The sequence below is a fragment of the Gopherus flavomarginatus genome, chromosome 1, assembly GCF_025201925.1.
Source record: "Gopherus flavomarginatus isolate rGopFla2 chromosome 1, rGopFla2.mat.asm, whole genome shotgun sequence".
Classification (NCBI taxonomy): Eukaryota; Metazoa; Chordata; order Testudines; family Testudinidae; genus Gopherus; species Gopherus flavomarginatus.
Window position 1 is genome coordinate 98,118,555 of NC_066617.1, and position 26,062 is coordinate 98,144,616.

The 26,062-nt window shown below is 43.3% G+C and overlaps 1 protein-coding gene across 6 annotated transcripts in view; it reads right to left on the reverse strand.

Moving 5' to 3' along the window:
- The window catches only part of TNRC6B (trinucleotide repeat containing adaptor 6B), a 217,752-nt gene extending 192,212 nt beyond the window's left edge, over positions 1-25,540 (reverse strand). For 5 of the 6 annotated variants that reach the window (XM_050916884.1, XM_050916874.1, XM_050916864.1 and 2 more), the window contains exons 1-2: positions 25,468-25,534; positions 22,921-23,008 (exon numbers count right to left, since the gene is read on the reverse strand). In XM_050916884.1, coding sequence (XP_050772841.1) covers positions 22,921-22,965 — 45 coding nt within the window. In that variant the 5' untranslated portion in view covers positions 22,966-23,008; positions 25,468-25,534. Of the gene's footprint in view, positions 1-22,920; positions 23,009-25,467 lie in introns of all 6 variants that reach the window. The other variant, XM_050916818.1, reaches the window with a different exon arrangement.
- Between the last annotated feature and the right edge of the window lie 522 nt (positions 25,541-26,062).

Consider the following 26,062-nt stretch of genomic DNA (forward strand, 5'->3'; position numbering starts at 1 on the left):
AATTCTCTCTATCTCTTTCTGTAGCCTCTTGTGCCTCATTTATTATAAAACTCTCTCTTTCACCATCCACCTGAGGCACCAAATAAGCAAAGGGGGTCCTATGGAATTGATTATGTAATTAAAGACTGCTTCATAGTGCATATGCACAAAGGAGCAGACTTAAGGTTGTACAGGAATTCCCCAATTTCTGACTACTTGACTTTGCAACCTTAACACAATGTTCTTTCAATGTAGATTTTTGTATGGAATAATCTGTTTTTATTCACACACAAAATAAGGGAAGAGGTAGAGAATGATATATAAAGTATAGATGAAAGAGCAGGAAGAGAGGAAACAGACACTAAATACAACACAGGAAAAGACATATTGATCCTCTGTAACAGTGGTACTCAACCAACGGTACATGTACCCCTGGGGGTACACAGAGATCTTCCAGAGGGTACATCCGTTCATCTTGATATTTGCCTAGTTTTACAACAGGCTACATAAAAAGCACCAGCGAAGTCAGTACAAACTAAAATTTCATATAGAGTACTTGTTTATACTGTACACTGAAATGCAAGTACAATATTTATATTGCAACGGATTTATTTTATAATTATATGGTAAAAATGAGAAAGTAAGCAATTTTTCAGTAATAGTGTGCTGTGATACTTTTTTTTTTTTTAATATCTGATTTTGTAAGTAGTTTTTAAGTTAAGTGTAGCTTGGGGGTTTGTAAGACAAATTAGATTCCTGAAAGAAGTAATCTGGAAAGGCTGAGAGACAATGCTCTATAAGAAGAAAAAGTGAACCAAGGCCAGGAAGAGAAATAAATAGGCTTAGCAGAATTCAATTTTTTATTTTTTATCATTGCAATGGATAACATTGATGTTTATTTTTATGCTATTTATTTAAATTTTCACAGTTGCAAGAAATTATGGGAGAGATCAGACAATTATTTAATGACAGTGGACAGTGAAATTAAAAAATTAAAGCTTTATAACCTTTAACACACAAACTGTCAACATCACGTCAAAATACATAGAGTAAATAATCTTAAATCAATTTATAATAAATTCTCAAGCAGCATTTTTCATACTTTGCCTAACCATAAGTTTCAATTATTACTGATCAAAATATTTTTGTCAATGTGTGTGTATTGTGAAATTGATGTTTACTAACATTTACCAATAAAAATCTAATCTTTCCAAGCCTAGAAATGAGGTATAACTAGACAGATGTAAAAATTACATTTTAAGTAATTTAACTGAAAGCTGACTGACAATGTTACAATTCAATACAGTAACTCCTCGCTTAACGTTGTTATGTTCCTGAAAAATGCTACTTTAAGGGAAACGATGTTAAGCGAATCCAATTTCCCCTTAAAAATTAATGTAAATAGAGGGTGTTAGCTTCCAGGGAATTTTTTTTCACCAGACAAAAGACTATATATTATATATATAGACATATACACAGCATAAGTTTAATACTTTACACAGCAATGCTGACTGAGAATATTGGTTAAGGTGGAGGAGTCGGAGGGGTGGAAGAGGGTAGGATATTTCCCAGGGAAAGTCTTACTGCTAAATGATGAACTAGCACTCGGCTGAGCCCTCAAGGGTTAACATATTGTTGTTAATGTAGCCTCACGCTCTACAAGGCAGCACGAATAGAGGGAGGAGACACATCGTGGCAGAGAGAGACAGAGACATGCACAGCGCGTGCGTGCGAGAGAGATGTGTATTGACCCTTTAAGTACGCTGACCTCACTCTAAATACACTGCCTTTTTAAGTAGATCAGCAAGTTGACACAGCAGCTGCTGACAGAAAGCTCCCTCTGTCCTGAGCCCTGTCATGTCTCCCCACCTCGGTCTATGGAGATAAAGTACAGGAAGAGAGGGCAGGGGCACCTGACATTAGCACCCCTCTTCCCCCCCGCCGCACAGCAAGCAGGAGGCTCCCGGGAGCAGCTCCAAGGCAGAGAGCAGAAGCAGCACACAGCAGTGGGGGGAGAGACAGCTGAAGCGCCTGGCAATTGATAACCTGCTGGGCAGCTGCCACACAGGGAACTTAGGGGAGCTGACAGGGAGGCTGTTGGCCCACCCTGGTTCCAAGCCACCACTAGCTAGCTCCAATGGGCTGCTCTTCCTGCAAGCAGTGTACAAAGCAGGTGGCTGCCAAACAATGTTATAAGGGAGCATTGCGCAACTTTAAACAAGCGTGTTCTCTAATTGATCAGCAATGTAACATTAATCAGGATGACGTTAAGTGAGTTACTACTGTACACTACACATATATTTTTTTCATTTACACTGCTGGGGTCATAGCAGCAATGGTATTTTCCACCCTAGTTAATAGGCTTAAGTCTCAGGCTAATAGGTGTCAAATTTTTCAGGCCCTTTTCAAACAGTTGGCCAATTTGGTCATGCTAAGCCTCTCAGATGCTTTTGATAGCATGCACCATGAGTTGTTGCTCTGCTGACTAGTAGATGTAGCTGGGGTCTGCCTTCCAGCAGTTCAAGTCATACCTATAAGAATCAGTCAGTGATAGTGGACAGTTATTTGTCATCACTGAAGGACTGGATATACAGCACCCCTCAATAATCTATCCTATTCCACAGGTTTCTGAATGTCCGTGGTTTCTTGGCTAGATCACCGTAATTTGTTTTACTCTGACACTTCATGAAGATCAAAGTCTGCGTCTGTGGTTTGGGAAGATGGTGCAAAAGAGAGCGCAGAGGAGGAGGGTGAAGGTTAGTGCAAACAATCTGGCAAAAAGGAACAGGAGGGTCAGAATCAAAAGGAAGAAAAATAATTTAACATTAAACAGAAAGCCCAGAAGCCTTACCTCTCTACTCTCATCCACCTGTATTTTATCTAGGTAGATGGTAAACATTTTGAGAGAGACAACTGAAGCTTTTGGTGACCATGTGATTGCTGGATGTATAGCAGAATTCCTTGGAGAAAACGCTTCATAATTTGTTGGTCTTCCATCCTAATAATATGCCCGTACCACAAAAGCTGCCAAAAGTATCTCCAGAACTCCGCAAATGCCTGAGTAGATGGGTTTTATAGCTTGCCCGGCAGATTAAAGAGTGGGGAGAGGATTCCGGAGTGAAGTTCCTACACAGGTACCTACTGGCAGCTCCCTCATGTTCAAGCTGAAGTCTTTCCTGGTGTGGGATGGGGAAGGGGTCTCTTGGATCATTGGTTTTGGGGCCAGGCTAGAGCTTTAAGAGGGACTTAGATGCTTAAGTCCTGTTTTAGGAACCACCCAATCCACAAAACTCCCATTCAGCTGCGGCCTAGTCCTGCAAACGTCTAAACTCACCTGTGCCTAAGCCTTTTTCTTCCAGGGATGCACACTGCTGTCTCACTCTAGTTGTCCACATGCCTATCTCCCACTTAAGCCCCAGAGCAATTCACAAACTGTGAAAGATAAGCATTCAGCTGCCCAAGCCACGTGCAGAGGCCTGATCCCATAAGCAGCCTCTGAGAATACTTAGTGGTTTATGGAAAACAGATCTGTCAAATTCACATATTTTCTTTTGATGAGATTACAAGTTTGGTTGATAAAGATAATAGTGTTGATGTAGTACTAGATGGCATTTTGATTAAAAAACTATATTGGTACAAAATTAACATAGCACACACTAAATGGATTAAAAACTGGCTAACTGATAGGTCCCAAAATGTAACCGTAAAAAGGGAAACTTCATTGCGTGGGTGTGTTTCTAATGGTGTCCTGCAGTGGTTTCGTTCTTGGCTCTATTCTATTTAACAGTGACCTGGAAGGAAACATGAAATCACTGATGAAGTTTTTAGGTGACACAAATATTGGGGGAAATGGTAAATAATGAAGAGACAGGTCACGGACAGCCAGATTGGGATCACTCGGTAAACTGGACTCACCTGAGGAGCAAGCAAACAATATGTGTTTTAATGTAAATGTATACATCTAGGGGAAAAAAGAATGTAGGCCATACTTAAAAATCACCCATCTTGTAACTTATCTGGGAAGCAGCGACTCTGAAAATGGTGGCTAATCAGCTGAACATGTGAAGCTGTGGCCAAAAGGGCTAACACAATCCTTGGATGCATAAACCGGGGAGCCTTGAATAGAAGCAGAGGTTGTTTCATCTCTGTAGTTTGCACTGGTGTAACTGCTGCTGGAATATTGTGTCCAGTTCTGGTGTCCACAATTCAAGAAGGATGTTAATAAACTGGAGAGAGCTCAGAGAAGAGCCATGAGAATGATTAAAGGATTATAAAACAACCCTTATAATGACAGGCTCAGGGAGCCCAATCTATTGAGCTTTAAAAAAGGGAATGTTAAGGAGTGATTTGAGCACAGTCTGTAAGTATCTACATGGGGAATAGGTGTTTAATAATGGGCTCTTCAGCCTAGCAGAAAAAGATACAACATAATCCAATGGCTGGAACTTGAAACTTCGATAAATTCAGATTGGAAATAAGGCATTTTTTTAACAGCAAGAGTAATTAACCACTGGAGCAATTTACCATAGCTCATTGTGATTCTCCACCACTGGTAATTTTAAAATCAAGATTGGATGTTTTTCTAAAAAGATATGCTTCAGGAATTATTTTTGTGACATTCTATGTCCTATGCTGTACAGGCCACACTAGATTAGTGATCCCCAAACTGTGACGCGCAGAGTAAAGGCAGGGAGCACAGAGAGGGCCAGGCCAACCCCCATGGGGAAGGCAGGGAGTGAGCGCAACCCAGCCCTGCTCCACCTCTAGCCCGACCACAACTCCGTCCCGGAGGGAAGGGGGCGCAGACACATTCCATTACTGGGAGGTGCGGGGGTGTGTGTGTGAGAGGAAAAACGTTTGGGCCCCACTGGACGAGGTGATCACAATGGCCCCTTCTGACCTTGAAATCTATAAGAAACACTGAGTTTTGTAGTCACAAAATTCAAGTTATTGCAATCCCTTCCAATCATGGCTTCTTCCTGCTTGTTCAAAATGTAGCAGGACATTACCTCATTAGTCTGAGCAATCACGATCATTTTACATCTAACCCATAAGATTTAATTTCCTAAAAAGTGGCAGATTAAGATGGAAGAATTTTTAAAGCCTTTTACCATGCAGGTTTTGGTTATATTCAAAATCACTTGCTTGAATCCTGCTGTAATGAGTATCTGAATTTCGACACCATCTTTAATTGACAGCGTGCTTTTGTGAACTCTAGGATGGAGAAACTGCTCCTCTCAGTCCTCAAAGTCTGATTCAGCCCATCCTTCTCCCTTTATTAAACTCTGGGCACCTTGCAGGAGTGTTTACAGAGTGCCACCTCCTACAAGTCATTATTTCGTTATCCAGTGCTAGCTTAATTTTGGAGGGCAGGGCAGCAATATAAGCCACCGTTCAAGGCTTGTAACAGTCATTTCAAAGTTGTATTCTGTCCAAGATGATGTATAACTACAACAAAAACATGAAAGGCCGCCTTCCAACACAATTAAAATGGGTCACACTAAACAGAGGATCCAATACAATAAAAGATCAGAAGAGATAGTAAATGTGTCTCAATGGTTCTAGTGAAAAACATTTATTTTTTTTAAATAAATAAAGGAGGAGGAGACTTACTAAAAGCAAGTCCCTCACCCTGGAGCTCACCATAACAAAAGCAGAATTTGGCTGCTAACCTATTCTTATCACTAAGCCAACATCTCCTGTCCCTCCCATTTAGTCTCTTCCAGAGCATCATTCCCTCTCCAAATTGAGAGGTTCTCCATATATGCCAGCTTCCTCTTATTGACTGTCCCATAAAGCAAGCATTTCACTGCACACTGGCACAATGTCCATACATGAAGTATCAGACATTAGAAATGAAAAGCCCTGCTAGGTCATGTAGGCCACATCCACCTATATCAGGGGTGGCCATCCTGTGGTTCTGGAGCCACATGTGGCTCTTCAAAAGATAATATGCAGCTCCTTGTATAGGCACTGAATCCAGGGCTGGAGCTTCAGGTGCCAACCTTCCAGTGTGACAGAGGGTGCTCACTACTCAACCCCTGGCTCTGCCACATGCCCTGCTCCCACTCCACCCCTTCCTGCCCCCTCTCCTGAGCCTGCAGTGCCCTTGCTCCCCACCCCCACACCCAGCCTCCAGCATGCCATGAAACAGCTGATCGGGAGGTGTGGGGAGAGAGGGGGAGGACTGGTTGGTGGGGCTGCCAGTGTGTGGGAGGTACTGGGAGCGGGGGGTGGGGAGGGTGGGAGCTGCTGCAGGGCTGCTGATGTATTACTGTGGCTCTTTGGCAATGTACATTGGTAAATTCAGACTCCTTCTCAGGCTGGCCAGCCCTGACCTATATACTCAATGCAAGATATACCATGGGAAACAATTTCCTAGTGCTCCATCTATACCAGTTTTAAATTACCCAGATTTTGTGATTTCCACCATTCTACTTGAGAGACTATTTCCCAGCATAATAGATGGCACCCTAAGAAGCAGTCACTGATACTCAACCTATATTTTATTTGCTTAATTTAACTCTATGAATTCTTATGTACCTTTTACCACCCTAAACAATGTTTGCAGACCCTTCAAATTACATTTTAGTTTAGCTGTTGCTTGACAAAGCTAGACATTTACAGCAGCCCTTTCAAAATCTTTCCTCAAATTTATCCTGACAGTACCTTATTTAATTTTATAACAATTTTATCATCTTAGTCCACAGGAGTCTTTTCTTTTGGTAGGAACATCAAACAGACTCTCCTCTTTGCTGCATTAGAACTCTAGCTTTTTAAAGCCCTATACAGTGATTGGCCAAATGAAAGCACCAGCTTTTATGATATTTTCTGTCAAGTGATATTCAATCTCACAAGAGCTGAGCATAGATTCCTAAACTCTAAAACCAGAAGGGAACATTGTGACTATCTAGTCTGATGTCCTGCATAGCACAGGCCACAAAACTTCCCAAAGATAATTCCTAGAGCAGATCTTTTAGAAAAATATCCAATCTTGATATAAGAATTGTCCATGGGGCAGAAACCACCACAACTATTGGTAAATTGTTCCAATGGTTAATTACTGTCGCCAGTAAAAATGTATACTTTATTTCCAGTTTGAATTTGTCTAGCTTCAACTTCCAGCCATTGGACTGTGTTATACGTTTTTCTGCTATATCGAAGAGCCCATTATTAAATATTTGTTCTCAATGTTAATACTTACAGACTATAATTAAGTCACCACCTAACCTTCTCTTTTTAAGCTAAACAGATGGATCTCCCTGAGTCTCCCAAATAAGGTATGTTTTCTAATCCTTTAATCATTCTCATGACTCTTCTCTGAACTCTCCCCAATTTATCAACATCCTTCTTCAATTGTGGACACCAAAACTAGACACAGTATTTCTCACTGATGCCAAATACAGAATAAAATAACCTCTCAACTTCTACCTGAGATTCCTCTATTTACACATCCAATGATCACATCTGATCTTTTGGCCACAGTATTATACTGGGAGCTCGTGTTCCACTCATTACCAGCCATAACCCTCAAATCTTTTTCAGAGTCACTGCTTCCTAGGATACAGTCCACATATTGTAAATATGGCTTAGATTCTTTGTGCCTAATGCATACATTTACATTTAGCTGTACTAAAATGGCTATAGTTTCCTTGTGCCAGTTTACCAAGTGATCTAGATGGTTCTGAATCAGTGACCTGTTCACATCATTATTTACCACTGTGTTATCTACAAATGTTATAAGTGATGATTTTATGTTTTCTTCCAGGTCATTGATAAAGATGTTAAATAGCATAGGGCCAAGAACCGATCCCTGTGGGACTCCACAGGAAACATCCATTAAATTACAATTCCCAGTTTTCAGTTACATTTTGAGATCTATGCAGTGTGTCGTAGCCGTGTCAGTCCCAGGATATTAGAGAGACATGGTGGGTGAGGTAATATCTTTTACTGGAGCAACTTCTGTTGGAGAGAGAGACAAGCTTTCAAGCTTATCTAGAATTCTTCTTCAGGTTTGAGAAACAGAGTGTCACAGCTAAATACACAGTGGAACAGATTGTTTACTATAAGTAGTTAACATATTTCAAGGGATCATTGAAGGTGAAGTGGCTTGTTAACACACCTTCAGTCCTTGGGAAGGTGGGAAAAGGAAGGGTTGTTAATGGGTAATAGACTGCATTAATAAGCAATAAATCCTGTGCCTCTATTCAGTCATGATTTTTAGTGTCTAGCAAAGTTATGAATTTAAGCTCCCAGGCTCATCTTTGAAAGTGTTGTATAGGTTTCCTTTGAAGATGAAGACAGACAGATCAGATATAGAGTGATCACTTTGTGAAAAGTGTTCACTCACAGGTGATATGGAGTTTTTGTCCTGGATGAAGTGTGCACTGAATGAAGTACATGACGTGCTGCAACAGGGACATGTAGGACCCATGGATCTTGAAAGTTGTGTTGTGAGGTGTGTTATTGTAGCAGTTTTTGTGTCTGTTGTTCTGACAAGGTCTGGTGCCACTTTGAACTGGTTGGCCCTGATCTGTCGGAAGCTTGCTTCTGATGAGGAATTTGGAGAGCTTGGGGGCGGGGGGGTTGTTTGTTTGTTTTTTGAAGGTTAGAAGAGAGGGTTCAGGAAAGGATAGAGTCCCCACTGAGTATGGGTTGTAGCTATTTGATAACCCTTCTAGCTCCAGTGTTGGGTGGTAGGTGACAAATAGGGGCGTGCAGTTGGAGGGGGTTTTATTTCCGTATTGAAGCAGGTTCTCTCAGAGTATTTGGGTAGCCCATTCAACGATGCAATCAACTTCTCTGGTGGAGTGTCCTTGTTAGGTGAAGGCAGTTTTCAGTGTATTAAGGTGGATATCCCAGACTTTCTCCTCAGAGCATATTCTGTATCTGAGATCCTGGCTACAGATAAACATATTTCTTGGTATGTTTGGGGGTGGTTACCAACCTATCAAGGTAGGTGTGGTGATCTGTGGGTTCTATCAGTTAGCCAGTTTTTAATTCATTTAAAGTGTGCATTGTTCATTTTATACCATTCTACTTTTTGTTTAAAATCAAAATGTCATGCCCAAGGGAAATGCCTTACATAAGTCTCAGTATATTACCTTCAAACTACTACCTTTATCAAACTTCTAATCTCATCAAAAAGAGATAAAGTTAACTTGACAGGATCAGTTTTCCATAAATCCATGTTGACTGGCATTAATTACATTACCCTCTTTTAATTCTTTACTGATCAAGTGCCCTATCAGCCACTCTATTATCTTGCCTGTGATCAATCTCTGACTGATATGTCTATAATCACTTGGGTCATCCCATTTCCCCTTTTTAAAACTTGGCACAACATTAGCTTTCTTCCAATTTTCTCCAACTTCCAATTTTCTCCAACTTCAACTCCAACTCCAAGGGACAGGTCAGTATTTCCAGATTACACTTTTTTTTTTTTTTTGGGTTAATACTCACTTTCACCTGCCCTGAAATGGCAACTGTAGAGAATGCATTGGAAAGCTGCCTAGAGTCATCACAGTGCTCCAAATCTTATTGAAAATCAACACTGATAGTTCAGAAAGCTTCTCACTCAGCTCTTTTAAAACTCATGGATGCAAGTTATCTGGACCTGCTGATTTAAAATTGTCTAACTTTAATAGCTTCTGTGTAACATCCTCTAGAGCTGGCTGAGTGAACGGAACCCCAGACCAGCAGGAGGCTGAGCGGAGCCAGTGGCCGGGACCCCAGACCAACAGCAGGAGTGCCCCCCCTCACTGCACTCGGGTTCTGCAGCTCTGGGGGGTGTGAGCCACCGGGGCGCGGTGCCCTGAGCCTGCTGCGGGAGGAGCAGCAGCTCACACTCCCCCGAGCTGCAGAGCCCAAGCGAGAAGGGAGCTGGGGGTGCACGGGGACTGCCACCTGCATGTATTCGCTGCAGGACCCCCCCGGGGGGGGCACTGGGCTGCAGCCCGGGAAGGTGCACCCCCCACCCCCAGTTCCCCGAACCGCGCTTGGATTATGTGGCTCCTGGAAGTGTGAGCCGCTGCTGCCCCTCCTACAGCCCACCCCCCACTGCCTCAGCACTCTGCAGGGGAGGGGTTGTGCACGCAGCAGCCCGGCAGCATACGCAGCAGCCCGGCAGCGTTTTGCCTCCACAGGGAGCCAGCGTCTGACCGACATGGGCATGGTAAGGGGAGTCCCGGGGGGCAGTCAGGGGGCAGTCAGGGAGCAGGGGGAGGGTTGGATGGGTCGGGAGTTCTGGGGTCCTGTCAGGGGACGGGGAGTGGTTGGATGGGGTGTGGGAGTCCCGGGGGGGGCTGTCTGGGAGCAGGTGTGTGGATAAGGGTCAGGGCAGTCGGGGACAGGTAGGGCGTAGGGTCCAAGGGGGGAGAGTTAGGGTGGGGGAGTCTCAGGAGGGGGTAGTCGAGACAAGGAGCAGGGAGGCTTAGGTAGGGGTGAGGTTCTGTGGGGCAGTTAGGGGCAGGGGTCCCAGGAGGGGGCAGTCAGGGAACAAGGAGCGGGGGGGTTGGGGGTTCTGAGGGGGGCAGTTGGGGTGGGAAGTGGGAGGGAGTGGATGGGGGCTAGGGCAGGGCTCTCCCCTCTATTTTGACTGTTGAAATTTGGTAACCCTAGGTGAGGGGGGAGATGGGGGGCACATGGGGGCTGGCACCCGCATACATCCACTGCAGCCTGCAGGAGCCCCCCCCGGGGGGCACCGGGCTGCAGCCTGGGTGGGGGGGGGGCGTGGCTGCTCCCTGCTAGTGGCACCACCACTTCTGCAGCGCTGCTGTCCCCCTGCACCGCGCTGGCTCCTCCATGGCTGGGGCTCGCTGCTGCTGCAAGCCAGACGTTCTGGCTCTCCGGTGCCTCTGGAAGGTAGCCCAAGCCCAGCAAAGCCAGTGAGTGGACTGGTTGGGATTTGCCCCTCAATGAACCGATGTGCGGGGGGGGGGGAGGAGAGGAGGGCACGGGGTGGAAGTTTTGCCTAGGGTGCAAAATATCCTTGCACTGGCTCTGCCCCAGGGGGTGCGTGCACCCCAGGTTAAGAACAGCTGCACTAAACTGATAAGATCTGCATTTTAATTTAATTTTAAATGACACTTCTTAAACATTTTTAAAAACTTGTTTACTTTACATACAACAATAATAGTTTATAGACTTATAGAGAGAGACCTTCTAAAAATGTTAAAATGTATTACTGGCACGCAAAACCTTAAATTAGAGTGAATAAATGAAGACTTGGCACATCATGTCTGAAAGGTTGCCGACCCCTGCTCTATAGATACTAATGTAATGGAAAGTGTGTTATGGCCATATGATGAGACCGCATCATCTGTTTTTTCCCCAAATACAGAACAGAAATATTTATTGAGCACTTCTGCCTTTTCCGCATTTATTATTGATCTTGTCATAGCATATCTCAGTACGGTCAGTTCAGTCCCCATCTTCCTAAACGCCGGTGCAGCCAGGTAGCAAAACTCTGTTTTCTCAAACCTCTTTCACAAAAAAATTCTAAACTTTTGTTTACAAATATTATAATCTGCAATTTCTCAGCTGGAAAATTACACGTTAACAAAGCTAACCTTCTGTGTGTGCTTTACCACCAGTAGATTCATGAATTGATGACAGTGATTTAGCCATTTGAGAAACACCTAAATATGGGTCAATATATTTTTTCAGCCCCCGCACACTAACGTGGGTGTGAATAGTTCTTGACTTAAACAAATCAGAGACCCTCCTGAACAGAACTTTTTAAAAAAAAAAATCAAAAGCAACCCAGTCTTAACTGCAGTTTTCTACTCAGATGCCAGAAGGGTAGTAAAGCTGGAGTGAACACAGGGATAAGGACAGGAAAATGACATGAGGGAATATTACAGGCTGACAAATCAGAACAGGTGGTTAAATGGAACAGAAATAAAGCAGCAGCAGAAAGATCTACAGGAAAGTTTCTCAAGAGGGCTTGATGTCCAGCACTGTAGAGAGAACCAAAACAAGAATAGGGGGAAATCAATATTTTTAGATTACCATTGGGGTTTTTTTTGGTTAATACTCACTTTCATCTGCCTGGAAATGGCAACTGTAGAGAAAGTGCATTGAAAAGCTGCCTAGAGTCATAACAGTTTCAGTTTGCACCTCTCTCTGTGTCTTCAGCTGAAACACTATTTTGTAAATACTTATGGCAAAACTCTGAATCATGAGGCATTCATATAACTGCCAACAGTGCAGTAGACATACCATCCTCCGCTTCCTCTTCTACCCTCAGTAGAAGTACCACACCACCATCACAAACACTGAGCTAGCACTCTGTCTACAGATCCTAGAAGTCCCTGCACTTAAAATTTCAGCCAGAAAGAATCAACAAATGGCTTGAAGTTGCATTTTTCCCCTCTTTTCCCACAATCCCAGAGGATCACCACACAGCTACATATCACAGGATTACTTCTATTTCGTAGAAATTAAAGTGCCCTGCTCCCCTTAGAAATCTCAAACACATGCCGTGCTTCTAGGAACGTCTGTGTCCATGTCCTCATAAGTATAGTAATAGCACTGTCATTGCTTCCTCGCTTGGTTTTGCAGGTACTGCACGTACTGCGGGATAATGTGCGAGATACTTACAATGTGCGAGATACTTACAATGGTCAAAACTGCAGTAGAGATCTGAGTGGGCTCCATGCTTGCCGTGCTATGGCGCCTGAATGGGTAATCCTGGAAAAAGGGCACGAAACGTAGGAGAGCAGTTCAGTTCAAGATGGCCGATAAAAGGTGGTAACTGGTTGTCTTCTCTAGCTTTCATGGAGTCAGGAAGCTTGCTAGAGCTGCAAGAGCGGGAGAGCAGAGTTTGCAGCAGAAGCGTGAGTAGTGTTTGTGGTGAACGCTGCGCGGTTCAGTTCATGATGGCCGAAAAACTGCGGGAAATTGTTGCCTTCTGTAGCTTCCACGCGAGCCCAGGACAGACATCACGGAAAAAGCAGCAGAAGCTGTGCTGCTCAGTTCACAATGGCCGAAAAACAGAGGGGAATGGTTGCCTTCTGTAGCTTCCATACGAGCCCAGGACAGACAACATGGAAAAATTAGCTAATGATGTAAGAGCAGGAGAGCAGAGTTTGCAGCGGAAGCTGTGCTGCTCGATTCACAGTACCCGAAAAAAGGCGGGAAATGGTTAGATAAAAGAGAAGATAGAAAAATGAGAACACATGCGAAGTGGATTCATAGTACCAGGAGACAGGCGGTGCACTGTACTGCACTGTCTGCTGGCAGTATGGCGTCTGCCACACCTTTCACGGAGGGAGGAGCGAGTGATGGCACACACCCAGAAACACTTGTGAGAATGTTTTTGCCCCAATATGCACTGGGAGCTTAACCCACAATTCCAATGGGTGGTGGGGACTGCGGGATAGCTTCCCACAGTGCACCACTCCGACACTCGATGCTAGCCTCGGTACTGTGGACTCACTCCACCAAATTCAAGTGCTTTAGTGGGGACATACAACACCGAATGTATAAAATTGCTTCTGAAAATTTGAATAGAATAAGTTTAAATTAATTTTGTCCCGTAGATGTACCCTTAGAGATCACTCTGAGTGCAAAGGAACTCAGTCTTCCTGTTAAATCAGACTTACATGTTCCCTGAAAACAGTTATTAGATCTCAAGTGTTAGGCTCATTTAGAAACCTTGATTTTACACATTGGCTCTTTTTTCCCTGCATGGCACAAACATTGGAAAACTACTAGAACCATCAGCACATCATGGCAGATATTGGCTGTCCTCCCAATCCTGATAGCATGTTAACAAAAAAGATCATTTTCTGACTGTGTAAACAAGGAGAAAAGCACAGACTTAAATCACCAAATGAATTAACAGAGAAGATCCCCGAGACAAAGGCCAAACAGCAACTCAGCTAAGAGAGCAGATGAGGTCTTCCAACCAATTCAACTTCTTACAAAAAAACAAAAACAAAACCAGCCAATTTTGAAAGAATTCCATTTGCTGAAGAGAGCTAGCATTGAAAAAAGTCATCGACCCAAAGGAACGCACCTAGAAAAAAGGCCAAAAAAGAAGCACTAGTGAAAATGCAGTAAAAGCATCAATTCTCAGATGTCTGAATGACATCAGGAGCACATGAATACAGCTAGAGGCCGTACATGTATAGCATCAGTTACTGAAACACTAAATGAAAAAACAGGAGAACTAAAGAATTATAAAAATTAAATGGAAAAGAATGAAATAAAATGTGATAGGGAAACAAGTGAGAGAAAGCAAACAAGAAAAGACAGAAGCACCCTAGTGATATTAAAGCTCATTTCAGGCTTCAACCTGTTCCCACTGAAGTTTGCTCCAATGGAAACAAAAGCAGACACCTATACTTCAAAGTCAATTTTCATGGTGATGTGATTTCATGTCCACATCACTTACTAATGTCAGAAAGACTCAAGCAGATAAAACTCTTCTGCAGAATTTCATTTTCCAATTTATGCCCTCTGAAGTGTTATTCATAGTTTGAAATGCATGCATACTTATTCTTAAAAGTGACCTGCTACAAAAATATATGGTGAGTGATTCTATTAATGCCGTAAGTGGCATGCAGCGTAAGTATAAAACTAATATCATATAAGAAGTCTGCTGGCCAGCTCTGGGTTCATTACCCCAAAATACACCATATTCTGGGATGTCACAGATATCGGAAATGCTCTTATAGCATTGAACCAGCTTATCAAATACTGCAAGTCACATTTTTCCTATGTATGTGAAACACATGCGAGTATGTATAAAGTTTAAAACTGACTTCAACATAATACCATCTGTGAAAATGTAACTTACTGCACTTGGTCTCTTATGTGCAGGATTATCATTACAACAGAGTTTTGGGTATATGAGAGAGAGAGACACACACACACACACCAAAATGATGTATTCTGTGGTGCTAAGAGTGAACAGTTACTTATCTTATAATAACTGTGGTTCTCCAAAATGTAGTCAGTGTAGAGCCCATCATAGGTGCTCATGTACCTTGTGCAAATGAGACCGGAGTCTTTTGACCAGCAGTGTCTACAGGGACCATGCTTATACCTGGGTACCTCCTTGTGCTCCTTTTTGAGGGCACAAAGGGCAGAGAGGCTGAGACCCTCTCTCAGTTCCCTTGCAATTTGAAGCTTGAAGCCTGTGGGGCTGAGGACTCCTCAAGATGGGACAGAGGGTGGGTTGTGGGATCCATACTAGCAACAATCTCTCTCTCTCTCTAAAAAAAAAAAAAAAAAAACCAAAACAAAAAACCACAAGCCCACAATTACTGTACGGTAATCAACCATTCTCTCTTTGAATGCATCGGTGTGGATCCCACTGTATAGTAAATGACCGGCAAACAATATCCCTTCAAGACAGTGGGAATGAGGAGTTCCAGTTGTATCAATGATTATAGCACTGTTATCCCAAATTTGGCTTTGGCCACTAAGTCAAAGACATAGTATTTGACAAGGTCACTGGATTACTCCACATTGCCGTCTTATAAGATTTCTGATATTGACACAGGTGAAGGACGGTGCTTGCACTCTGATTGAGGGAACCTGTATGTTTAGTGAGAGAGATACACGAACCAGCTGGTAAAAGAGTGAGAATGTTATCCATTTTGATATTCTCTGCGAAAAGATGATTTAGTCTTTAGAATGCCCAGCTATGCCAAAAAACAGAGAGGGCAACAGTCAATGATTTGGGCATATCAATATAATAAAAGTAAAGCCCTGGAAACATTGAGTATGTGGAGTTTCTTTTCTCTCATTGCAGAGTGTGGTTTTGGGAAGACAGTTAAATTGATTGACTGGTTTAGATGAAAATCGTATACCACCTTAGGAATGAACTTCGGGGGGGGCGGGGGGTGAAGCTTCAGCATTACCTTGTTCTCATGAAATGTTGTATGACAGGGCTGGCTATAAGCACCTGAAGCTCTATCACTCTCCTGCCTGAAGTGATATCCACCAACTTCAGAGTTAGATGGTGCAGGAAACATTTTGGCTGAGGCTCAAAAGGGAGGTTACATAAGTCTCAGGAGAACCAAAGTAAGGCAGGAGCAGGTTCCCTGACTGGTGAGTAAAAATGTAGATGCCACGGGATGAGAATAAACCATGCATGACTGCAGAGGCAGATGGTAAACTGAGAATACCATTGAGTGGACTTTGCAGCTAAATGAAAGACCAGCTTGCTGTAAGTGTCACAGATACTCGAAGATCTTCAGTGTCTAAGCCAGAGCCTCCCATAAGAGCTTCAATTTAGAGGAGCTTGACTGACTGGTAGATATTTTTGTACACTGAAACAGAATTTCCTGGGCTTACAGGGAGTAGTCTCTATCCCTAATGCTCTTAGGTCTAGTAACTTCGGATATGGATGGAATATCTAGCTATGGTACTGTGAGATCAGGTTCAGAGGGTCTGGAAACTGGATCAGAGGCTGAATGGACATTTGTAAGAGATCTGTCAGTCAGAACTGCTGCAGCCAATACAGGGCAATGATAATGACTCTTGAACTTGGAGATCACTCTGGAAATCAGGGAAATAGGTGGAAAGGTGAAGAGTGGGCCCCACTGCAGGAGAAAAGCATCTGGTAATTATCCTGGTCTCAGTCCACATCTGGAGCAGAAGTTCTGACATGTGTTGTCCTTGGTCTTTCAGTGGGAATCCCCAAAGTTGGAATATGAGCTCCATCACAGAACTGTGCAGGGACCAATTAAGGTTGGTCACAGATTGCATGCTCAGGAAGTCCCATGACATGAAGTGCTTGGCGGTCACCTCGCTCTGATGGCACCAAGTCCAGAACCTGATGGCTTTGTTTCTTTTTGTATTGTTTTTGTCTATGAAGATTTGCACTATTGAATTTCAGAGGACAGATGGGGAAGAGTAGTTTAGTAGCCCTGAGCTTCAGGATGTCCATATCTTGTAGCTCCATATCATCCAGGGACCAGGTCCCTTTAATCTATAAGAGATCCGAGTGAGCTCCCAGCTTGTTCATGATACATCTGTGATCAGTGTCTTGGTCAGGGAGAGGACTGAAAAAGAGGAAAATGTTTGTGGGGTCTCTGTTCATTTGCGCGGTCCAACCACCAAGCCGGCTCTACAATGACACGCTAGAGCACTGAAACATTCCTGTCTATTCAATGTGTCTCAGAACAGACTGACCTGACCCAGAGTTGGAAGGACCAAGATGAAGTCTAGCAAGCTCCAACATGTAGTGTTCAGACACGTTAGCAAACACATACAAGCCAACTCCATATTGTCTCAGTCTATCAGTTGAAGGAGTGCCTGTAACAACTCAAACCTGTCCTCAAGCAGATAAGTCTTTTCTGATCTGGAATCAATCATAGATCCTATGAATTCTACATTATGGGATAAGGAAAGATGATTTTTCATAGTTCACTAGGAGGCCCAGCTGGATCAACACAGAGAGAGAGTGCATTCCAAGCTCACTGCTGCCTCCTGCTGTGATCTCTCTGAGCAGCCAGTCATCTAGGTAGAAGTAGACCTGTAAGCCCTGCCTTCCCTTCTCAGGTAGAGAGGCCACTACCACTGCTAGGCACTTTGTGAATACTCTTGGTGTTGTATAAATTCTGAATGGCAACATCTAGTACTGCTATTTGATATCACCATGAATCTCAAGTAGTTCCTGTGGGCCAGGTGGATTGCTATATGGAAGTACATGTCCTGCAAGTCAAAACTAGTCTCAGGCCATAAAATTGACTAAGGCAAGCACTACCATCTTGAATCTGAGGTAGTGTATGTATTTGTTCAGTCTCCACAGGTCTAGGATAGGACGAAAGCCCCCTTTCTTCAAGGAAAACAAACTTTACTCCTAAGGAACCTCTTCCAAGTTCCCAGACAAGGCAACAATGCCACTTTTTGTAATTTGCTCTCATGACAAGGGGTCCCTGAAGACTGACAGAGAAGAGGGGTAGTAAAAGGGAGGATGTGGAAATGAATAGGGTAGCTGAGAGCAACCATCTCCAACACTCATCTGTCCAAGGTGATATCGGCCTAAGCTCAATGGAATGGGAGCAAATGCAAACCCCAAAAAGACTGGCGCCTGATAGGGTCATGTGGCTTCTGACACTCCCATCAAATCTGGCATCTGGATGACAGGACAGGGAGAGCAACAGAGGCAGATGACAGACATTTCCTCAAGTACTGTGATTGTTTTTGTAATAGATATGCTGCCTCCCCATCCTGGGAAGATGCGAGCTGTCTGTCTATAATGTGGCTGATATTTGTAGGGCTTCCCAAAGGAGATTGGTATGTTGAAGCTCAGTGATCACATGATGGCCCTGGAGTCCTCTAAGGAGTAGAACATTTAATCAGTTCTCTTACCAAAGATCTTTGTGCTCTCAGATGGGAGCAAGATACTATGTGGTGTCTTGATCATCTCTTGGTATTCTTTCTAAGGGGCAATACCTCTCTATGCTTGGAGTCGTATTAAATCTCCACTCAGTCCTTTCTTTTGGCTTCACTTTTGTGTTGGGGTGTTGGTGCTGGAGGAGCTGGTACCAAGGCCAGTGCAAAAGTGGTAGTCGACTACACGGATGTTGAGACAGCAGTAGCCAATGCTAATAGCCTTGATGTTAGGATGATCAGCATTAATATGACCTTTGTCCATTTGAATGGAGTTTTCTTCCCTGCCTTCCTTTTGCTGCTAGACCCCAGGCATGGTGTATGCTCAAAGGTGCACTTGTTGAGGATAACCCTTTGGACTCCTTGGAGGTGGATGCCTACTTTGGATCTGAGGTGGCACAAATCAATTGCTCGAGCAGGTGAAGGTTTAGTTGCATGCATGAGTTCTTGATAAGAAAAATATACCTAGGATGTGGTTCTCCTCCTGGCATAAAGGGTACTGACCAGGTGAATGAGTCCATCATATGTAGGGAAAGGTTTAAACCCTAAAGGTTGAGAGTCCACTATGGCAATTGGCACAAGACAATTCACCTTACTGCACAGGGGGGAATTTTTCTGAGTTTTTTTTTATTTTTTTGTGGGCCTCAAATGGGAGCTCAAGGAGACACAGGATGTCTCTCTACCTACCAGTCAACCAACAAAGCCAATCAGGCAGTCTACTACAGCCGAGCTGTACCCTTTATATTGCCAAGAGAATGGCTCTGCTGTAGGCATTGATTCCTAACATAGGACATATGCACAGCCCCAGACACTGCTACTATTTAAAAAAATAAAATCCTATCTCACATACACGAGCACCTACAGCAAGAGCAACACTGGCACATACACAAAGAACTACTTAGAGCTGGCCCAGTGGATTTTGTGGGACATAACAAGAAACATTTTGTATTCTAGTGTGAAATGTCCCATACAGTCTGGTTCAGTTTTCTACTTCTTTTTAGCACGTCATCTTAGGCATATTGTAAGTGATTAGGTGGAACAGAGGTAATTATACTAGTCTCCATGCTTCAGAAACCCGCTGAAGATTAGACTAGACTAGACTAGACTAAGAGTGGATGTCACAGGCATCAACCTGGCAGAGTTGCAGGTGGAGCCCAGGACTGGAGCAGCAGGGGGTTCTGACCGTCACGATTAAGATGCATTGGAAGGAAGCTTCTCCAGTCTTTTCACTCACTATGCCATTAGGCTATATTTTTCTCTCTCGCTCATGAAAAATCAATTTTTTTTTTTACGTAAACCCATTCTATCATCAGAGTCCTGAGTATGCGCTTCAGAATCTAAGCTTTCATTTTTTTAAAATGTACACCATGATAGTTGCTAAATCACCTCAAACAAAAACTAAGCTTAAACAGATCCAGTGAGTTTTCCTGAGCTTGTAGCGAGGGACAGCACAAACAAGCATAAATTTTCCCTTTACCTCAATGAATCAGCTATGAATCAGACAGTAATATAAAATGTCAGTACTTAACCATTTCACTGCTAGTCATTATACCAGAAACAGCCAATTAACACACTGATCCCACTAACTGAAATTTCCTTCGACATCACTCCAAGTCTGAAAAGCTCCAGATGTCCCCTACTCCCTGAAGCTTCCTCTGGACTCTTCCTCTTGCTTTGCTACAATACCTTCATCTCATTTGTGTAGGAATAAGAACAAAAAACTTGTCTAGAAGTGAATTAATATTTTAAACGGGTGCTAAACAAGTGAGGCCAGACTCTGATCTCATACACACAGTGGGGTAAATAAAAATTATCCTCACTGAAATAATTAAAAGTTATACTGGTGTAAAAATGGTCTAAGGTACACTGGGTGTTAGCTCCATGAACTGCAGCAGTGTAGCCTTACTTGACACAGCGTTAATATTGTACTTTCAAAGAAAGAAACAATGCATGAAATACGCTCTGCACTGCACGCATGACTCACAGTCCTTTCTCCTGGCAAACGCCTTCTCCTGTAGGTTTGGAGATTGTGACCACTCTGGAAATTAAAAATCATTATTTATGGACTCAGAAGACATTCTTTTTTAAGTCAGAAAAATGATGGTTGCAATGTGGGACTTTGAGGATAGTGGGAGCAAATGAAAGGATTCTAAAGACTCAAAAATATGGATACAAAGACCCCACACCAAAGCAGGGAAGAAAAAAAGGTAGCCAAATCTATTGTTCAGAACTGCACGTATCCATAAGTGTTGCACAGAAGCCTTTATTTATTACTGAATGCTTGGAGGCCAGGGAGGGCAGAGACAGTCCAGAGCTAGTGTAGACGATAGATACTCTAATGCCATGATTCTGAAAGAGGACACTTCTCCAGAACACGGAGAATGAGCCTGACACAAGACCAAAGCAATAATGAACCAAGAGCCATATAATCCACTTTGTTTCCACAAGGATACACTTATTTTTCTTGGAAACTTAATTTTTTTCTTATGGTAAATTTTAAAAAATCCCGTTCCTTCACATCTGTACATGTGTAACTAAACAGTATGTATGGCTCACCCAGAATACAAAATTGGGGTCACAGAAAATAGCTATCTTTCAAATATTTGTAAATGCCAAAGAAAAGTTTAATATGTACAAGATGGTACAACTGAGAGGATGGCAGACTGAAATCAAGAGGAAAATTTAAATCAAATATCAACTGAATGGCGTTTAAACAAACAAACAAAAAAAAGTCTCTCAATGGGAGGGAAGGAAGGCTCATACCTACAATCACTTAAAAAGCACCAGAAAAATCTATTTTAGTAAACAATCTAGCCCAGTGTATGATGGGAAGAAGATCTAGATGTACTAATGCTTGCCCCCTACCCCATTTCTGATATATGCCAGTGCTGTACAGCTATCTGAATAATAAAATCAGACTGAAGATGCACATTAACAAATCTCCCAATTTCTTGCAATGGTAACCAGTTGTTTCAGCCAGCAGTGTACTTGTTCAGCTACCCTGAGTCTCTCTAGAAATACAAACTTTCCTTTCAAAATATATTTGGGAGAGCAGGAAGGAAGCGGTCATTACCAACCCCACCACCACAATTAACTGTACTAAAGAAAAGCTTGCTTTCACAGAGGCAAAGACACTTTTCAAACTAGGCAGTTCTTTCCCAGTCAGGCTCCTCATGTGTTCACAAAAGAATGAAACCCATAGATACATTCTTTTACTTTGCTGAAAAAAAAGCACCAATCACAGTGCTCATCAAACAAAGCTACAGAGCTTCTAGAATTAGTAGCTGATTTCACCATCTTTTTTCCCTTTACATCTCCCCAGCGAACTTTCTGAACTAGCAAAATCCCTCTGAACAAGGTATTCATCTGCCTGAGTCAATTACATGCACCACTGTTCTAACAACAGTTTGGAACCTGCTACGGTTTTCATTGACTAACTCTGAAGTTCAGCAATTCCTCCTCCCAAAACCATTTAAAAGCTCTTTGTCCCAAGCATTTTCCAAGAAATTCCACAGACTCACCATAGCAGCTCTCTTTGTATTAAAAGACCATCACCTTGAGGTACATGCATAGCTCAGATAATTTGTTATTCTGTTAAGGTATGCAGATATGTGAAAAAAAACGTAAGAATGTGTTTCAGTGGAATAATAAAGCCTGAAAAAATTAGACTGATTTTCCCAATCCTCAATACGGTTGTCCTGTTCAGACTTAGTGAGAAGATACCTAAAATCTAGCACAAACAAGCTAGTATGAATTTGGTTTTGGTTGAAATTTAAAATGAAATGCAATACAATTTACACATACTAGTAGCAAAGTGAATACTGAACTAGCTTTCTGGAGAGATCATAGTTTTCAGGACAGTAAAATACAATTGAACATCTGTGAAGCAGTAGGTTAGTCAGCGTACCATGTCAATACACAGAAGAGCCAAGGTCATTTGTGAAATTGGAACAAGTACATCTTAGGCTAAAGGAAGCAGCTTTTTGAAAACTGACTATCCTGTATCCCTTCACATCTCCCCAGTGAACTTACTAAACTAGCAATACCTTTCTGAGCAAGGTATTCAACTGCCTGGGTCAATTACATGCATTACTGTTCTGGCAACATTCAAGTTCTCACTGAACAGCCTCTGATGCAATGATGCATCCCTGGAATCAGTTACTACCAAGGTGGGTATCATGCTTGGGTGTGACGTTTGTGGAATAAACCCATAGAGACAAAGATGTGAGATGTCGAGTCAAAGAATATTTAAGACTCAAAACACCAGCACGTGGATTGACCTGCAACACATATACAGTAATGCTTTAATCAGCCTGGAGTGGGGCCAGGGAATCCCCACCACTAAGTCTTTGGGCCTTCCAGTTCCAGTAAAAGGGATAAAATTATGAAAAAGTTCAGTGTTTCTTTTAAGAGCTTCCTCTTCCCCCCCACCCCCGACATTTCCTGTACTGTGTATGCAGATATCATATACATACTGTAGTAATACTAGACTTGTTCAATTCTACTTTTACAGTTCAGAAGTTAGTGTTCACAATGTCTGTTCCCTGAATCAGCAAGAAAGCTCCTGCTCAAGCAAACTTCACTGACCTTGGGACTGCCTTCCTCCAGTATTTCTCCCTCATCGGTTTGCATGGGAACAGAATCTGTGCAAAACTGCAGAAATGCAAAATAGTGCCTACAAGAAAAAAAGGGAAGGAAAAAACATTTAAAAATAAATATAAAAGGAAGGGTTGGCCATGTTTAACATTTTTGCTGGAATCTCATAACATCACAAATAATACTGAAAGTTTTGGCCTTTAATCAGATAATACACTATATGCAACAGCTCGGATCTCAGTCAGTGACTTGCATTCAGGACAAGAACATAGATATTTTTTCTTTCTAAAGAGAGAAATGTGTCTAGTAGGACCATATTACTATTTGTTTTAAACTTAAAAAAGTAGCAGAAGAAAATGGTTGAGAATTTACATAATCATTATATTCCCTCATTCATAAAAAAGGTATGCTCAGTAAAGAATAATTACACAGACTGGAGGTCAACAGATCTCTTAATAGAAAATAATCTAATTATAAATACCAAAAGCCAGCTTTACAAATACAGTATAGAGTGATATTACCCTGGTTACTAGGCTAAACAAAAAACTGTCAGCTTGATAGTGGTCCTACCATACCTGCAAATTCTTACCTTAGGGCAGAGGGCCCCAAACTGTGGGGCACGCTCCCCTAAGGGGGCATGCAGGACCATTCAGGTGTCAGCATGGGGGGGGGGGGAGGCACGCAGGCCAACCCCCAAGGGAGTGGGGGGTGGCAAGGTAGAGCCACCTAGCTCTGCTTCCAGCCCCAACCCTGGGTCCTGCGCCATGTTAAGGGAATAAAATGGATGAAGAACTAACTTGTTATATTGTAACAGAGTGCTACAATTTCACTGTTCTGAAGGACAGAGATTCAGAACATTCTTTTATATATGAAAAAGATGACAATTATTTCCACATTTTAAAGATGGAGTTGATGGTTATTGAAAAAACTGTAAGAAGTGCCTAGAAACAAAAATTACTCCTGGGGAAATTCTGCGCCACTCTCACAGGCAGAATTCATGTCTCCCACAGATTTCTTTGCTTCCCCACAGAAACAATGACTTTCTGGCGGTGAAACAAAGGGAAGCCACAAGAATGGTGATGAGCCTCTACCCAAAAGCACAGGCACATCATTTCAGGTGCCTGGAGCAGGCAGCAGAGAGGTAAATTGCAGGGTGGAGGATAAGACTGGTCAGGGCTGGGGACACTGCAGCTGGTGGCTTCTACTCTGTGCCAGGCTCAGCTGCTAGTCCCAGCTAGGCTGGGGAGCACAGGACTTACTCTTCTCCTGCAAGCAGCGGCCGGGCCAGGGACGAGAAACCTTCCCAGCTACGGGAAGTTCCCCCCACACACACTCACTTCCTGCCCCTATTGCAGGATGAGTGCTCACTGTACGTGGAGCTGCTCCCCAATCTGCCCAACCTCTGTGCATCTTGGACCCCTCTCCATACCCAAACCCCTACCAAAACAAGCCCCCCACACCAAGGATCATACCCTGAATACAGAGCCCCCCTGCACTCAGCCCCCACCCACTTAGCCCCCACCACCACACCCGGACCCCCTCTTCACCCAGATCACCCACCTCTGCACCCAGATTGCCTCCCACTGTCCGCCCACCCCACACCCAGACCCCCATCCCACCGAGCCCCAACCAGCTGCACCTGAACCCCCACCCCACCAAGCCCCACTGCTCCAGCACCCAGACCCCCCCCACTATGCCCTCCACACACACATACCGAGCCCCATCTTCCCACAGCCAGACCTCCCTGCTGAGCCCCAACCACCTTCACCTGGACCCCACCTGCGGAGTCCCATTACTGCTGCACCTGGAACCCGTCCCCCAACAAGACCCTGTGCATCCAGATCTCCCCCTGCACCTAGACCCCCACTGAACTGCCCAGATCGCCTCACACAGAACCCTCTCATCTCACACCTGGATCCCTACACACTTCGATCCTGCCGGGCTGACCTTGCCTGCCCACACCTAGTGCACTCGATTTGAAGAGACAGGGCCCCGAGGTGTTTCTGGTTCAGGGCTGGCTCTTGCACTGTGTCAGGGTCAGGTGCAGCTTCACCCCTAAGTCCATGTTCTGGGGAGGGGGAGCGGGAAGGGGCGCTACAGGGTGACCTACCACCTCCATGCAGCCAGTGGCCCGTGCTTCCTACTGCTATTCTGGAGCTCCACTTTATTTATTGACAAATAAAATTTGCAGAATTTTAAAATATTGTGCACAATTTTTTTTTGGTGTAGAATTCCCTCAGGAGTAAAAAAAAAAAAATGAAGTATACCTGAATTATCAGATGAAACTATGTTTTCACTGTTTCTAAAAGGTTGATACTCTTTTTGCAACTGAACTCTGCCAAAAACCACCACAGCATACATATCTTTATCCAACAAGAATTAAAACAATCAAGCATTTACCAAAATCTTACACCCAAACCCACAAGAAATAAGAGAAAGGGAAGTTGCTATGCCAGTCAATTAAAGGTTAGCATAGGTTAATTCTGCTCTATACCCCCTTAAAATTCCAAGTATATGCTGGTGTTTGGATGATTCTACCTTTGACAGTTTCCTCGGGCTGCTAAAGCCCACAAGGGTCCGTCCTGGCTACATTCAGTGCAAAAACAAAACCCTGAAAAGAGAAAAGAAAAATTATATGTAATCAGCTATGGTTAATCACTAGATCAAAATACATACAAGAGAAAGGTAAACTTCCTTCTGAAGACAAGCAACCCCTCACTTCCATAATGATTTTTTTTCTTTTTTCTTTTTTTAAGTTTATCCGCATTATAAGTAGGGCCCTACACCAAATTCACGGCCATGAAAAACGCATCATGGACTGTGAAATCTGGTCCCTCCCCCACCGTGAAATCTGGTCTTTTGTGCGCTTTTACTCTATATTATACAGATTTCACAGGGAAGACCAGCTTTTCTCAAATTGGTGGTCCTGACCCAAGAGGGAGTTGAAAGAGGGTCGCAAGGTTATTTTAGGGAGGGTGTTGCAATATTACCACCCTTACTTCTGCACTGCCTACAGAGCTGGGCGGCCTAAGAATGGAGCTGTTGGCTGAATGCCCAGCTCTGAAGGCAGCAACCCACCACCAGCAGTACAGAAGGAAGGGTGACAATACCATACCAGGCCATCTTTACTTCT